Raw genomic sequence first — 15944 nt, 5'->3', positions numbered from 1 at the left:
CTGAGCAAACTGGCCAGGGCTACCCTGATTTATTGATGTCATCCCATTAAAATAAAAATTTATTTATAAAAAAAAATTTTTTTTATTGGCTGATTTTTTAGGGACAGGAGAGAGAGAGAGAAAGGGGAGAGGCAGGAGCAGAAAGCATCAACTCATAGTAGTTGCTTTTCATATGTGCCTTGACCAGGTAAGCCTGGGGTTTTTAACTGGTGACCTCAGTGTTCCAGGCTGACGCTTCATCAACTGCATCACATAGGTCAGGCAAAAACCAAAAGTCTTTTAAAAAAGCAGTTCAGTACACTATAAAATTATGTCATTTCAAAGGACAGTTATATATGCAAGTATATTCAACTACAGCGTTCCATTAAAATGCTAGGGTTCCTAGGCAACCAAACTAGCTTTCCCTGTGAGGAAGACACTATAAATACAAAGAAAATACTGCTGGTATTTTTAAAGTCAAATAGCAACAAAATTTTACTAAGGTTTTAGGATTTTTTGCATTTATTTATATTACCAAGAAAAAATCACTATATACAAAGATATTACAAAGGCAACATTTTGTACAATAAAAGTGATTTTGACATTTTAAAAACTGTGGCTGGGTGCAACACTTAACAATTAAATAAACAGTACCTGAGAACTTTTAAAAATCTTTTCAGTGTCTCCAAATTCATTTGCAACTAAAAGGCATACAAAAATATTAGCACAGTTAAAAAATACAATAGTCCCATTCTGAGAGGATCTGTAGTCATCACAGCCAAAAGTATCTCGAAGTACATTCTTTTAAAGCAGAAACCATTTCTAAAGGGCTCACTCATCTGGTCTGAGCTGTGCATTTAGGAACAAACACTCTGTGCTTTCCTTTCCCTTTTTCCCTTTCATCTTAAAGTGGCCTGAACTGTGTAGCAGTCACCAACATTTCCAGCTCATTATCCAATAAAGTCAAGTGTGTCATCAATGAAATCTCCTGAGATTGAATTCCACAAAGGGGTCCCAAAATACTCCAACCTGACCTAATTCTTACTACATTTTATACAAAGCTGTAATGGTTTGATTAGATAATAAAGTTTAAGAAAATAGGCAAGCTGAATATTTGATACCTTTACCAATTTATGGTTTATTTACCTGCTGATATCCTTGAAACTCTATTTGTTAAGGCACTAACACTTTGTACTAATTATTGTGTGTTACTGTTCATATAAGTGTTTAATAAACTTTTTGGTAATTTAAAATTTTCAAAGTCTACTAGTAAATTGAAGTCGTAGAAGCAGGTGAAAAGAATATTAGAGTAAGATCAATTCTTTTTTTTTTTTTTTGAGACAGAGATGAGAAGCATCCACTTGTAGACGCTCACTGATTGCCTCTCATATATGCCTTAATGGGGGGGGCTCCAGCAGAGCCAGTGACCCCTTGCTCAAGCCAGTGAGTGACCTTGGGCTCATGCCAGCAACCATAGGATCACGTCAATGATCATATGTTCAAGTTGGTGAGCCCGTGCCCACGCCCAAGCTGGCAACCACAGGGTTTTGACCTTGGGACCTCAGCCTCTCAGGTTGACGCTCTATCCACTGTGCTACCGCTCGTCAGGCTAAATTCCATTCCTTTTAAATAGAAAATTACTAGCAGGTGGTATTTTTTTCCTGAAGCCATAAACATTTAGGGTAGAAAAAGTATTTGTAAATATTTAGAAAAAACAATTGTTTATAAATTATATCTATATTTTGTTTATTAATGAGTTAGACATGATGGGATCTTCTTGGGAGTGGGGCCCTAAATTTTGGTTTTTGCATTAAAAAATTAAAGACATAACCACTTTTGAGATTCAATCTTATCCACTGATGTTAAGTTTGTGTTTTAACTGAATTAAAAGCTGTATGTTAAAATATTAATTTGACTAATTCTTAAATAAACATAAAACTGGATACAGATACATTTATCTCTGATGAGCTACCCACTCCTGGACTTATAAATTTTCTATTACATGTGGTACAAAAAAAATCTAATTTTGCCCTTTTCATACTCAATATCTGAAAACAAAACAGATATGAAATCTAACAGTGGCAACTTCATTAGCTATGATGAGTCCCCTTTATAGGAAGACAGTTATACTACTCCCAATTCACAATCCACTTTGGCTAAGAAAGGAAGTCATAGACTTCCAGAGCGGGAAGTCATTAACTGACCTATCTCTGCCATATAATTGGAAATGGTTCTGGAAAGAAAAAGGCCAAAAGAAGGTCCTCCAGACCTGTCAACAGTTGGCTACTCGCCTATTTCAGGGTTCCTACTATGGAATCTAATTCACAGCGCTTTCCCTCCCTCTGCCATTGGAAGGAGTGCTTGGATTAGAGATTAATCAGGGCTACAAGGCATATATAGATGGTTTATTAACAGTATTTGATTAGCACTATACAATTTACAGTGTTTCTTATGCATTATTTATTTAATACAACATATCTTATGAGGTAAGTAGGCAAGGTATTATCTGCAATTTTGTATCTGAAGAGAGGCCCACAGAAGGTGTAATTTATAAACTATTACACAACCTCTGAGTGGCAGAGCTGAAGATAAAAACCCAGATGTCTCACTAAAAATTCCCTATCCTCTTCATTTCTCCATGCTATTTACAAATCCTATGGAAATTTCTTTAATCCCTCAACAAATCATTTTATGATAATAATTTAGTTGGTGCAACTAGGCAACCTAGATCACCAATGCCAAGTCATTCATATATATATATGGTCTACTGGAAAGTTCTGTCCGTTTTTGGAATAAAACAAAATACAAATTTTTCTTACTGTCAATAAACTTTATTAAATAATATAATTGCCATTATTAATGATTTCTTGCCACCATGAGGGCAATTTGTATATCCCATTTTTGAAAAATGTTTTATCTTTTGATGCGAAAAATTGAACCAGTGCTTGTTTGATATCTTCTTCATTTTTGAATATTTTGCCCTTCAAAAAATTTTGTAAGGACAAAAACAAGTGATAGTTGGAGGGTGCTAAGTCTGGGGAATATGGTGGATGTGACAGACAGAAATGTGTAGCATTTCTTCCTTGTTGAAATTTGTAAAAATTACAGTGACGTAAATGAACTTTATCAGTAGCCATGGGTACATTATCGCTTCACACATAAGCCTAACGTGAATCAACTTTTTTAGTTAATTTGCTACATCAGTATGTACACATTAAGTGATAAAAATAGAGAGGCACACATGCGCCAAATAAACATGTGCTTACGTGTCAAAACTTGTTGTGATAGAAACGGACAGAACTTTCCGGTAGACCTTATATTAATATATATACTATATACACACGCACACACAGATGGAATAATTAGTTTTTCCAAAGTGTTAGGTCAGAAATCGACAATGTAGCTGTTTCTGGTCAGGAAGATTTTGAGCTGAGAAGCCCAATAAACAATTTAAAAGGCTATTAAGATAGGTGCTGATGATAGAAATCAGAATAGGGGTTTTGAGCAGTGGGCATGAGGGAAATTTCTGGAGTGCTGGAAATGGTTGTTTATGTACGTAAGTATTCATCAAGCTGAGCACTTAAAATTAATCCATTTTATGTATTTTACTGTAGATATGTTATCCATCAAAAGAAGAAAACTGACATCTTTGAGAAAAAGTGTTTTGTCTCAATCATTTCTGTATCATTTCCAGCACCAGACATAGTGCTTTGCACATTAGACATGAAAACAATGTGACACTGAGTTGATTACATGAATACTCCCGTTTCTGTGCAAGGGCAAGGTGCCAAGGAAGGGCACAGAGGGGAAACTGAGCTGCCCTGCCTCACACAGTACAGGGGAGTGGCAAAGTCAGACATATGAAACAATCCTAACAACAGTAAAATTACCACCTAATACAGCTGACAATGAAGAAGGAAGAGGGGCAAGTATTTCACAAACTTGACAATCTGGGCATCACTGCTTTTCCTCTCCGGTTAAGTACCTTTCCCATTAAGAACTACATCCTTGTCCACATTTTTATAATCATTCCTATGTCAATTTCACCCTTGACTTTCTAATAATAGCTACCATTTATTCAGCACCAACTATGCCAGGGATTGTGCCAGTGGATGGAGCCCCGAAGATGAATGAGACAAACCTTACATGACTATAATTCAGAGAGGAGTTCTCCAGTGGGGGCAGGTGCACAGCTGCACCTCAGCTGTGGAGCAGGACCAGGTTTCCCAGAGAAACCCCGTCTTCAAGATGGTGTGCTGAGCTTGTGGAAGAGCCCAAGGAGAGTGGATAGTGTGGTACAGGCATGGAGGACACTGGCCTGAAAAAGTGTTTTCAAGGAATGACAACTAATAGGGGAAGAGGAGGAAGGTGTGTTACTTTTAACTGGAGCATATAGAAGAGATTCCTGTTGGTGGGAGAGGGGGGACAAGGGTCTACACCAAGAACTCAGCAGAACAGAGGGACAAATGCAAGAGATTTTTTAGGATGCAGACCCAAAAGAACTTGATGAGGTTTCTTTTAAGTATCTTTGATGTCAGGGTCAATGGTAATGTCATTAATGAAAGAGTATGCAAAATGAGGACCAGTTAAAGGTATTCGGAGAGCATGTGAGAAAGCTGAAGTTGTGGGCACCGATAAGGTCATCCTGGGGAAAAAAATAGCACCAACTGAGGGCTGAGGTTGAGACACTGGGGAAAAAATCAACCTCAGAGAAGAATCCTGTTTACCACCAAAAAACTCGGAGGAGTATCCAAGGAGGGAGTGGTCAATGGGATGGAAGATAACAGATGGTTCAAGCATAAAAAGATACTAGATTTAACAAGGATGGCTGTAGGAATATGCTATGTAAACATGGAGAGTTAGGATTACAATTAGGGACAGGGAGCTGTCCTAGGGCAAAAGCCCTGAGCGGGGTGAGAGTCAGGGGCCTCTCTGACCTGTACTGGAAACGGCAAAACAGCAGGATAAGATTCAGTAACAGGAAATGTTCAGGCTCTCAGAACAGAGACTAGGAGTCAGCATGTTCTCTGCACTTTCCTTCAGCCCCCTGAAAACTTGTTCTGTCTGCTTCCCTGAGTCATTTGTACTGGCTAATAAATATCTGAGTAAGGCTGGTGACCGGGCTTCAGTCCTTTGGTCTGCCTCCCCTCAGCCCCTTGGAGCATGTCATGTGGTCTCTGAGTAGTTCATTGTCGTGTGACAGAGCATGGTCTGTTGTCACCTTTTAGGAGGTAAGAGAGTTGACACTAAAAAAATGACAGGGAAGTGAGGGAATGGAGGCGGAAAGCATTTGATTTTGTAAGTGTGTGGATGTGAAGGGAAGGAGTATGAGGGCAACAGCAAGGGTTGTGTTCTTTCATTTAAAGCTAGAGAAGACATTTACAATGTTTATACCAGAAAAAAAAAAGGCCCTAAATGCTGTGGATAAAGAAACATGACAGGGATGGAAGAGAAAGGAGGGGGACCCAGTGTATAAGTAGAATTTGGAAAGGCATAAGGTCATCTTTCCCTCAGAAACTAAGAGTGGGGTGTTATAAGAACAGGTGAAAGAAGCAGATTGCAAAATTCTTTTTAAATTGTAAAAGAAATTCTATGATCAGTAAATAGCACATGAAAAAATGAAAACTCCATCTCAACACAGATGTAGCAGTAGCTTGCACAGAAAAAAACTGCAAGTCAATTGCTTAATTTTAAAAAATCCATTTAGATTTTCAAACAGTGTTTAAGCTGATCAATGCTAATTAATACAAAATTACAAGATGCAGTCTTTTTTAAAAAGAGCACCAACATATCTCTGGAAATATAACCACTGTCTGGAAATATCTTGGGTTCTTATTTTGAACAGGTAAGAAATTATGCATTCAGATTTTTCTCAAGTATGTTATATGCTTATGATTTTAAAAATATAACAGATGTTTCATTTTGAAATCATAATTTCTGAGAAACAATGATGGTACTTAGCTTTAATATTTTTAATTTTTGGTCTTTTTTCTTTTGCTTCCTAAATAGCCTGACCCGCCTTATCTTGGTCTCCTTCCAATTTTCCAGTATCATTCAACTCAGAACTTTTATTTATATGACCTTCACACATTCCCTATTTTGACTAAATTGACTAGTTTTAATTGTTCCAGTAAATTTATGGTTTGGTTAGATGCTACATAAGTAAAATGACATGTTTGTAGCTAGGAATATGCTCAACATTTGTGGTAGGTTCTAGTTGTAAAATAAACTAGGTCTTAAATAAGTTACTTACTTAGCATCATGAAAATCCATCAGAATTAAGAATTTGCCCAAATTTTACCATCATTTTTCCACTAGGATTACTTTAGTTTCCAACAATTTGTTTTATCATTATTAATCCCTGTCTTAAATGTACGTGATTCTTATATAAACCCAATGTCAAATTAAACAGAATTACAGAAAATCACAAACATCTAATTATTAAAGCTATTCTATATTTCAGAAAACAAAGTTCTATCAGTACTTTGAATGTTTAATAAATATTTACTGATTGCCAATATGAGGCAGACACTGTTCTACAAACTGTGTATTTAACAAACAAAACACAAATATCTCTGCCCTTGTGGAGCTTGTATTCCAGTATTAAAAAAAACCCAAAGAGTAAACAAATGAATGCTTAGATAAGTACCAGGGAAAAATGAAAAGAAGGGGGACATGGAGTATTGATAGACATATAGTGTCAAGGAAGGCTTTGATCAGGTGGCAGCTGAGTGAAACCAAAGGATGGAAGGGGTGAGTTCTGCGTGTATCTGAGAAAAAACCACTCCAGGCAGGAATGAACTTGGTGTTTTTGAAGAGGAGCACTAAGGCCACAGTAGCTGGAGCTCAGTGAAGAGGGGAAAACAGTAGTAGATGAGGTAGGAGAGGGAGTGAGAGCCTCCTAATTTTAAGGACTTTGCTCTTTACTCTGAGAGGGGGAGCCACTGGATAGTTTTAAGCAGATGAATGATAATGATTTGACTTAGAGTAAAAATAATCATTCCTGCTTGACCTGTGGTGGCGCAGTGGATAAAGCATCGACCTGGAATGCTGAGGTTGCCGGTTCCAAACCCTGGGCTTGCCCGGTCAATGCACATAAGGGAAACTACTATGAGATGATGCTTTCTGCTTCTCCCCACTCTATCGCTGGCTTGGGAGAGGATGTTAATAATAAAGGTCAAAAAAAGTGGTTGGCTTTGGATATATTTTGAAGGTAGGACCTACCAGATTTGCTGATAGATTTGTATATGAAAAATAGAAAAAAAAGAATCTAGGATATCCAGGCGGTTTTGGACCTGAGCAACTAGAAGATGGCATTGCCATTTACTGAGTTGGGGGAAGACTAAAAGAGAAGCAAGTCTGGGGTAGAGAGGACGATCAAGGACATGTTGAGTTTGAGCTTTAATTAGATATATAGACACTGATGTCAAATAAGCAGTTTAACACACATGGGTAAACTCCAATCAGGAGTTGGGGACAGGTCTAAGCTAAGGATAAAATGTCAGTGAATAGCATGAAACTGGATGAGATCACAGTGAGTGAGAATACATAAGGAAGAGGTCTACGGAAATTTCTTCCCCTTAAAGACATGGTGTAAACCGAAAACCCTAAGCAGTTGTAAAGGTGTGGATTAAACACAATAGTCCCAAGAAGTACAGAACTTCCCTCGTATATCTTGAAAGTGCCCTTCTGCCCAACTTAGCATTTTAGAGAAATTATGATTTATATATAAATCTAAGAAACTCCAAAAAGCCTCAGAAAAACCCCTTAGGGGTCACCTTGGCCCATGGGCCTCAAAAATAATAAAGAATTTATCTTTTCAATGGCATAGCCATTACTTACCTTAAATTTGCTTAAAAGCAAATATGAGTTAAATTCATTTAACTAAGAGTACATTAATACATAAAAAAGAAATATAAAAAAGAATATTTGGAAAAACTGGAGCTTTACCCTAATGTTCTCTTTACTCTGTTCTAAAGATAGAATTCTCACCATACACAGTGTATTAAGTCACATGTTTCAAAAGAAGAAACACTAAAACCCTTTAAAATTTCTATCTTAAAATGTTCCTTTCCTGAAAGTTTCCAATTTTATATTCTATATACCCAAAGATTTTTTTTAAAATATGGCTATACTGATTTTATTCAATATTTAATACGTCAGACTCATTATATACTTCTTATCATCAAATAACGATCAAGGCTAGGTTTAAACATGTACTAGTTTAAGTAACGCTGCAGGGCATGTAGAATTCCACAGGGCATCATAACCTAGAAGTTTAGTTTGTGTTGATTTATCTGTTCTTCTATAAATACTGAACTTTTTCCAGTTCTTACAAATTCTCTGAGGAGCTCCAGGATCAAGATTTCAGTCAGAGAAATATGAAATGCTGCAGCTATACAGGTAAATATCAATCAAAATAGTTGCAACCATTTAAAAGGATTTAAATTGTGAATCACCATTTAAATCTTACAGGTTAACTTTAAAAAATCCAAATGCAAATGAGTCACTCAATTGCTCATTCTGCATATCGCCAATACCTGAATATTGACTTTGAACAAAACCATGACTGTTTGGATTAGTACAGTTTGAAGGCCCTGACTCATTTATCATGCCGTTATCTGCACAATTGAATTCAGATCCATCAAACGCCTCCGACTGTGAAATGAACGCGGTAGTACTGGAGCTGGTGCCCGCCAAAATGCTGGACGAGGACATCTGATGGAACTGTCTCAAGTCTCTTGGGTCTAACACTGAGTTACATGACGGGCTTTCAATATTCATGTTCACGAGTTGTGAATTATCAGTCTCCCTCATGCTGTCATTACTGGGTGTTATCATATTCACAGGGCAGTTAGGCAGCATGCTGGCATCAGAAATACAATATAACCCATCTGACAACATAGACGATGCTTCCATTCTGCCTATGTCATTGGTGTTGTCATAACGGCAAGCACTAGGAGCACTCATATTACTCACAACAGGGTAATTTGATGGGATACCCTGTGAATTAGAGGGAAGTGTTCCTGTTGAAAAACTACTCCGTGGATTTGTATTGACTGAGCATGAGGTGGAGTCGGCCATTGAGGACCAGCTTGAAGACGGTTGTACCATTGGGGGTATGGCTGAAGCGTGATGTGGCAGCGTGCTCGGGATGGACACAGACGGGGAATAGTAGGGTTCTGCTTGACTTGGAATTCTTGAAGGCCTGGACATCTCTGCCAAAATGGTACCATGAGAAAACAAGTTTGATTCTGTGTGTGGGCAGGAGGAAGAAGATATTTTTACAAAACCGAAATAATATTATAAAAAGTATTCTTTCTAAAAAACTGCATAAACACACTAATAAAGAAAAAATTCAAGAACACTGATGTAGCATTTCAAATTAAAGTATTAAATAGCACTAAAATTATTATATCAGCCCAAAACTGAATTCTGTGATATTTTCTGTTTTACAAATACCTATAAATATTTTTGTTAAGTTATTCTGGCATACCTAATTTCACTCCAGTTAAAACTGAAAATCTAGCTTCTGAGGCCCTATAAAGGTATTTCTGAAAGTGAAGATAAATATCAGAATTTCAGTTAATGGGACTCTAGCCAAAAATCATTTCATAGTCTTCACTTTTAAGAAAAAATGAAGCGATGGAGGAGACGCCCATTAAGGATATTGAAAGTCCACATAACTTCCTATGCTGTATTGAGATATAACACTGAGGTACTACAAATTCCCAGTCAGAAAAACATTAAGGACTCTATGTTTACTTACCCATTATGTGACTGCTACACATACTAACCCAGGAAAAAGGATTATTTAAGAATGCAAGGGGGAAAAGACTTCTAATTAACCCTGGATGAATGATTTAAACAAGAAGTTGGCGACTTTTTTCTATAAGGGGCCAGATATGAAATATTTTAGGCTTTGCAGCCTCTATTGGAACTACGACTCTGCTGCTGTGGTGAAAGAGAAGCAGCCACAGAGGCTATGTAATCATTTGAACATGGCTATGTTCCTGTAAAACGCTCTAAAGACAAGTACTGGACAGATCTAAACCACTTCCTTCATGACATACTGTAATTCGTAAAATTATCACATGAATGAATTGTAGTTTCTCAAACATTAACTCCTCCAAACCAGTTTCCAACAGGACCTTTGGAAGCCAAAATCAATTCATTCAATATTCAAAATATGAAAAACTGAAGTGGAAAACATCAAAGAAGCTGGCCTTTCTGATTACACTACAGAGAATAAAATACCTTTCTTAATGAATCTTCCTTCTCCAGTTGATGCTAGGGGAGCAGGCCTAGGTCTTTCAGGAAAAGCTGCAATAAAGGTTTTCCATTATTACATGTAATTCGCTAAAACAACATTATCAGTTAAAACTTTCAAAACTGAATAAAGCAACCCCCCCCCCCCCAAATCTATTTAAATATGAATCAATCCAAAACATTCTTACCACAATCCTGCCACAGTTTCTGGAAAAGTTGAGTTGTTTTTTGTTTCTTTGCTTTATTGCCATAAGTATCTGGTTAGAAAGAAACCAGAAAAGCATGTGAATGAATCATCATGCTTCTTCTTTAATAAATAGTGTTTTATTCCTATATAGGAAAATGCTTTAAATATATATACATAATATGGATTTTTTTTTTTTTTCTCATTTTTCTGAAGCTGGAAACAGGGAGAGACAGTCAGACTCCCGCATGCGCCCGACCGGGATCCACCCGGCACGCCCACCAGGGGCGAAGCTCTGCCCACCAGGGGGCGATGCTCTGCCCATCCTGGGCGTCGCCATATTGCGACCAGAGCCACTCTAGCGCCTGAGGCAGAGGCCACAGAGCCATCCCCAGCGCCCGGGCCATCTTTGCTCCAATGGAGCCTCGGCTGCGGGAAGGGAAGAGAGAGACAGAGAGGAAAGCGCGGCGGAGAGGTGGAGAAGCAAATGGGCGCTTCTCCTGTGTGCCCTGGCCGGGAATAGAACCCGGGTCCTCCGTACGGTAGGCCGACGCTCTACCGCTCAGCCAACCGGCCAGGGCCTACATAATATGGATTTAATGAGTGTTGTAGAGTGTGTCCTGAGCCAGTAGTAAAGGCCATTTTTCTCTTACAGAAAATCGACACTGCTCACAAAAATTAGGGGATCAAGGAACATACAGATACTCCAGTACTTTCAGCCTTTTGTATAGTGCACTTTCACCAATGAAATAAAAGTTGGCTTTGCACCTCATTTGCATAATCAAACAACTTTGACTTGGTGTTTGCTTTTCTGATGTTCTTTTTTAACAAAAAATAAAACAAAATGCTTTTTTTTATCGCTTCATATTCATTTTGAAATATCCCCTAATTTTTGTGAGCAGTATAGTTGGATATTCATCTTGTTTTCTTCTAACACCTAAAAGTCAACATTTTCAACTAATGCAATAAGGGCAGAAAACAGACCAAACTGGAGACCACTTTCTGACTGGCAAGTTTGCTATCTATAAAAAGGACACAATAAGGACCAAAAAATAAACAAAAACAAAAACACCCTCAAATATAAAATAAATTTTTATGAACAGCTTAGTTACTTCAAAATTACTCCAGATTCCTTTCCTGAGGAAGAGATGCAAAGAGCATATAGATCAATCAGTTTAAAAATCAATTGAAAACTATCAGGAATAGAATGGTAAATTATATTTTGATGTATTGACAAAAAAATGTTAATAGGACTGATTTTAAGACATTAAAACATTACCACCAAGAAGTCACACCTTTTTCATCAGGCAGATATCTAAAATCCATAGATTCACTAACTTCCTGGTCAGAAGGTCTTCGCAACTGCATTTTTACAGTGATCGGTTCCGTTATAGCTTTGCCATATGGGGGAGTCTTGAACACAATGGCTACTTGACGGTGTACATCAGCTTGTGAAAAGATACCTTTTGCTTCCCAATCATTCAACACAAACCGAACTTCTATGTCATCTAATGAACATGAAAGCAAAGAATTATCAATGGGAAGACAAAGTAAAATATATCTATTAATTTAAAATATAATCTGAACTCAATGAAACAAATGAACAAAACAAATAAATACCTTTCTGAACTTTGTCACAGAGTAGAAATATTTCATCTCCTCCTCTTACACTTCCACAGTTCTTATTTACACGACAAATTCTTAATTCTGCAGTATTAGGAGCACCTAAATATGAAGAATTTTTTAATGGGTTGCTACCTTAATATATTTTATTCCTTTTTGATGTTGAAAACTTTAGGAAAACAATTTACAGAATAGGTAAAAAACTGTAATGTATAAGTAAATTAAAAACACTAATGACTAATGTCATCCACATCTATGCCTTTCCCTTCTAACTGCATTGTCGAACCTAGCTTAGAGTGACTTTATTTCTAGGCAATGACATGTCCTCTAATTAAATCTTCCTGCTTCTAAATTCTAATTCTTCCAATCCATCTTACATACCGTCACCAAATCTTCTTAAATCATGACCATATCCCTAAGGCAATGTAATTTTCATGCTTCCCATTATCCGGGCAATATTCTAGTACCTCTCTCCCTGGCATTCAAAGCTCTCCATGATAAGAATACTCTGATCTATCTGTGTAAGTCCTATGTCCCACTATCCTTTTACATGAAAAGCAAGTACATACCACTGGTGATCATTTATAAGAGTGTACACACACACACACACACACACACAATATGAGGGCAATTTCATAATCTTTTTAATTATATATATCTGTATCATCTGAGCTAGTATTTGCCAACATTCTACTTCTAGCAAATTTATGAAAGAGACCTATTTACACAAAATATGAATACAGAGGAATATTTACTGCAGTACAATGTGTTAGAGCAAAAAAAAAAAAAAACATTGAGAAGGAAACAAATCAAATGTCTTATAATAGGGTAGTGATTTAATGAAACTATGATACAGCCATAAGGTGATATGTAGTTACTGAAAAAAAAAAAAGGTGTTGGAAAAAGAAAGACTCTAGGCAAAAAAAATGTTTTAAAAATGACCAGTGATGATTTTTTTAAAAGCTGCCAAAAATATATTGTGTAAATAATGATGATTTGTATATTTATGAAGAAGAAAGTGGAGAAATATGTACCTGAGGACATTGATTATCTTTGGAGAATAAATTAGAGGAGATTTGCTATAGGAGAATAACTCTTGTTATTTATTTCAAAAATATTTGAATTCTTTCTTTTTTTTGTTTTTCCTTCTTTTCCAAGTGAGTGGAGGGAAATAGAGAGACAGACCCCTGCATGTGCCTCAACTGGGATCCACCCGGCAACCCTCGTCTAGGGCTAATGCTCTGCCCATCTGGGACCATGCTCACAACCAACCTATTTTTAGCACCTGAGGAGGAGGCTTCATGGAGCCATCCTCAGTGCCTGGGGCTGATGTGCTCAGACCAACTGAGCCATGGTTGTGGGAGGGGAAGAGAAAGAAGAGAAAGAGAAAAGGAGGAGACGGGATGGAGAAGCAGATGGGCACTTCTCCTGTGTGCCCTGGTTGGGAATCGAACCCAGGACTTCCACATGCCCAGCTGACATTATACTTCTGAGCCACTGGCCAGGGCTAAATTTTTTCTATAATTAACATACTGTTTTGCTAATTACCAAAATACTTTTTTTTTTTTAATTTTAATTTTAATGGGGTGACATCAATAAATCAGGGTACATACATTCAAAGAAAACATTTCCAGGTTATCTTGTCATTTAGTTCTGTTGCATACCCACTTTTAAAAAATTAAACTATAAAAAAAACAAGCTAAGGCTACAAACACAGAATATAAAGTACTCACGGTTGTCATAAATTGGGTTAGAGACAACAGGAGGTAGAGTAGTAGTCAAATTGCCATGTTCATCATGGAGGAAAACTTGAAAACATAATCTCACCACATTGAGGTCATAATCTTCAGTATCAAGAAGCTGTGGTTCAGGGACTGAATGGTACATTAAAAAAAAAGAAGTAGAATAATTACATGAAACTAAAATCTTGCTAGGTCCTACTCCCTGCCTAGTATATCTAATAAACTTGAATAGCATCCAGATCTGCAATAATAAAAATAAAATTGTACACAATCTTAAGAATGCCTTTCACCATTAGTATATCATGTAGTCACTATCTAAGAGTATTCATTAAGACATGACCATGGTCAGGAAATAACCATCCCAGTCATCTGAGATCCCAAAATGACATTTACTATCCAATTTTTACAAAAATGGTTGGAGGCTATTTACAACAGAGAACAGGCATTCATTCATTAATTAAACAAACATGCATTTAGTCAATTTTGTTAAGAACTCTATAAATTATCTCCTAAAACCGTATAAGAATGACTAACATCCCCATTTTACAGATAAGAAACTGATATTAAAGAGGTGAAATTACTTGTCCCAAGTGTCAGAGCTAAGAAGTAACAGAATAGAAATTCATACTCAGGTAATTGAATCCAGAGCCTAAGCTCTTAAAAACTGAACTCTATTAGAAAATTTTACATACTAGTGCATAAAATGACAAAAGAAGTATCTACTAAAATTTAGATTAATATTTTAGGAATTATGTATAAATACCAAGAGGATACTAGATAAGGTAGTTTAGTTTTCATAAGAAATTTTACCTGTACATTTGTTTTTTTAAAAAATACAAAGAAATCTAATAGCAGAAAAATTTTATAGTTCTAAAAAATATAAAAACCCATTCTTTATAAAAAAATATAATGAGTTTGTTAAATTGATATTGGAAGGCATCTATGCTCACCACTATACCACTAACGCTCCTAAATTGATATTGGAAAAAAAAATCCAGTTCCAAAGGAAAATATTACTAATATAAATTTAACTATTTTTACTTAAACTGAATTCACAGTCTCAGAAGCTATCACAAGACTTAAAATTAACCCATTGTTAGCATTCTTAATTAAGCCTAGTATTTGAAGGTGCCTTTAAGAACACAGCTGTCCCGCTAAAAGGTCAAATGTTACGTATGACACAAACCTCTGTACTGCAGCAGCATGCTCTACGGGCACAATTATGTAGGCAATGGGAGGTCTACCTCTTCAGAATCAATTTTTTTATAGCCTTATATATTTAGAAGTCAAGATATTAAGTTTCTCAATTCTAAAGATTAGTAATCAATATATAAAAAATAAATTATTAGCTAAGTGTACCTGACAAGTTTAAAAGCAAACCTATATGAATGATATAAACAAATTATGATAGTCATACATACAAAAGATAACAAACTATGAATATATACCCTAACATGAATGAACCTCAAAAACATTCTGAGCAAAATGAAACATATAAAATATAAATTATATTTCCATTTATATGAAGTTCTAGAAAAGATTAATCAACAGTGAGAAAAAGCAAATTAATAGCTGACTGGGGCTAGAGGAGAAAGAGAGAATTGACTGGGAAGGGGATCAAGGAAATTCTGGGGTGGTGGGGGTGGTAGTGGAAGCATCCTTATCCTGACTGTGGTGGTATTATATGGGATTATATATTTGGGTTGATCTAACTGTATAGAAATTAGACCTCAATAAAAGTTTATTTAAAATCTCTTAAAATGGCACATAAAAGAACAGTGATCTAGTTAATAAAACAAATTTTAAAAACATTTGGTCACATAATTGTTCCATCAAAGAGAAAAAAATCCTACCTGGTTCTCCAAAAATCAATTTTTATAAGATTTTACTTTGAATTTTTTCAATGTCTGGGAATACAGTTAGCACTGTATTCAGAATTACTTTTGTCTCTGCAAAACATGGTTAAAAACCACTGGCCAGCAATCATGACTGAAGCCTGTTTTTACCCAATGCTGATTCAGTTTAAAGATAAAAACCCAGCCTGGCCTGTGGTTGGTGCAGTGGATAGATCATGGACCTGGAATCCTGCGGTCGCTGGAAACCCTGGGCTTGCCTGGTTAAGGCACACACAACTAGCATGCAATGAA

The 15944-nt window shown here is 36.5% G+C and overlaps 1 protein-coding gene across 2 annotated transcripts in view; it reads right to left on the bottom strand.

Moving 5' to 3' along the window:
• Positions 1-487: 487 nt before the first annotated feature.
• Positions 488-15944, bottom strand: part of REL (REL proto-oncogene, NF-kB subunit) — a 55952-nt gene continuing 40495 nt past the window's right edge. The window contains exons 5-10 of one of the 2 annotated variants that reach the window (XM_066267193.1): positions 13789-13929; positions 12053-12157; positions 11728-11940; positions 10437-10505; positions 10237-10302; positions 488-9233 (exon numbers count right to left, since the gene is read on the bottom strand). In XM_066267193.1, coding sequence (XP_066123290.1) covers positions 8449-9233; positions 10237-10302; positions 10437-10505; positions 11728-11940; positions 12053-12157; positions 13789-13929 — 1379 coding nt within the window. In that variant the 3' untranslated portion in view covers positions 488-8448. The remainder of the gene's footprint in view (positions 9234-10236; positions 10303-10436; positions 10506-11727; positions 11941-12052; positions 12158-13788; positions 13930-15944) is intronic. The other variant, XM_066267194.1, reaches the window with a different exon arrangement.

The sequence above is a fragment of the Saccopteryx bilineata genome, chromosome 3 (assembly GCF_036850765.1).
Source record: "Saccopteryx bilineata isolate mSacBil1 chromosome 3, mSacBil1_pri_phased_curated, whole genome shotgun sequence".
Classification (NCBI taxonomy): domain Eukaryota; kingdom Metazoa; phylum Chordata; class Mammalia; order Chiroptera; family Emballonuridae; genus Saccopteryx; species Saccopteryx bilineata.
The sequence above is the reverse complement of the archived record's forward strand: the minus strand, read 5'-3'. Positions and strand labels throughout refer to the sequence as shown.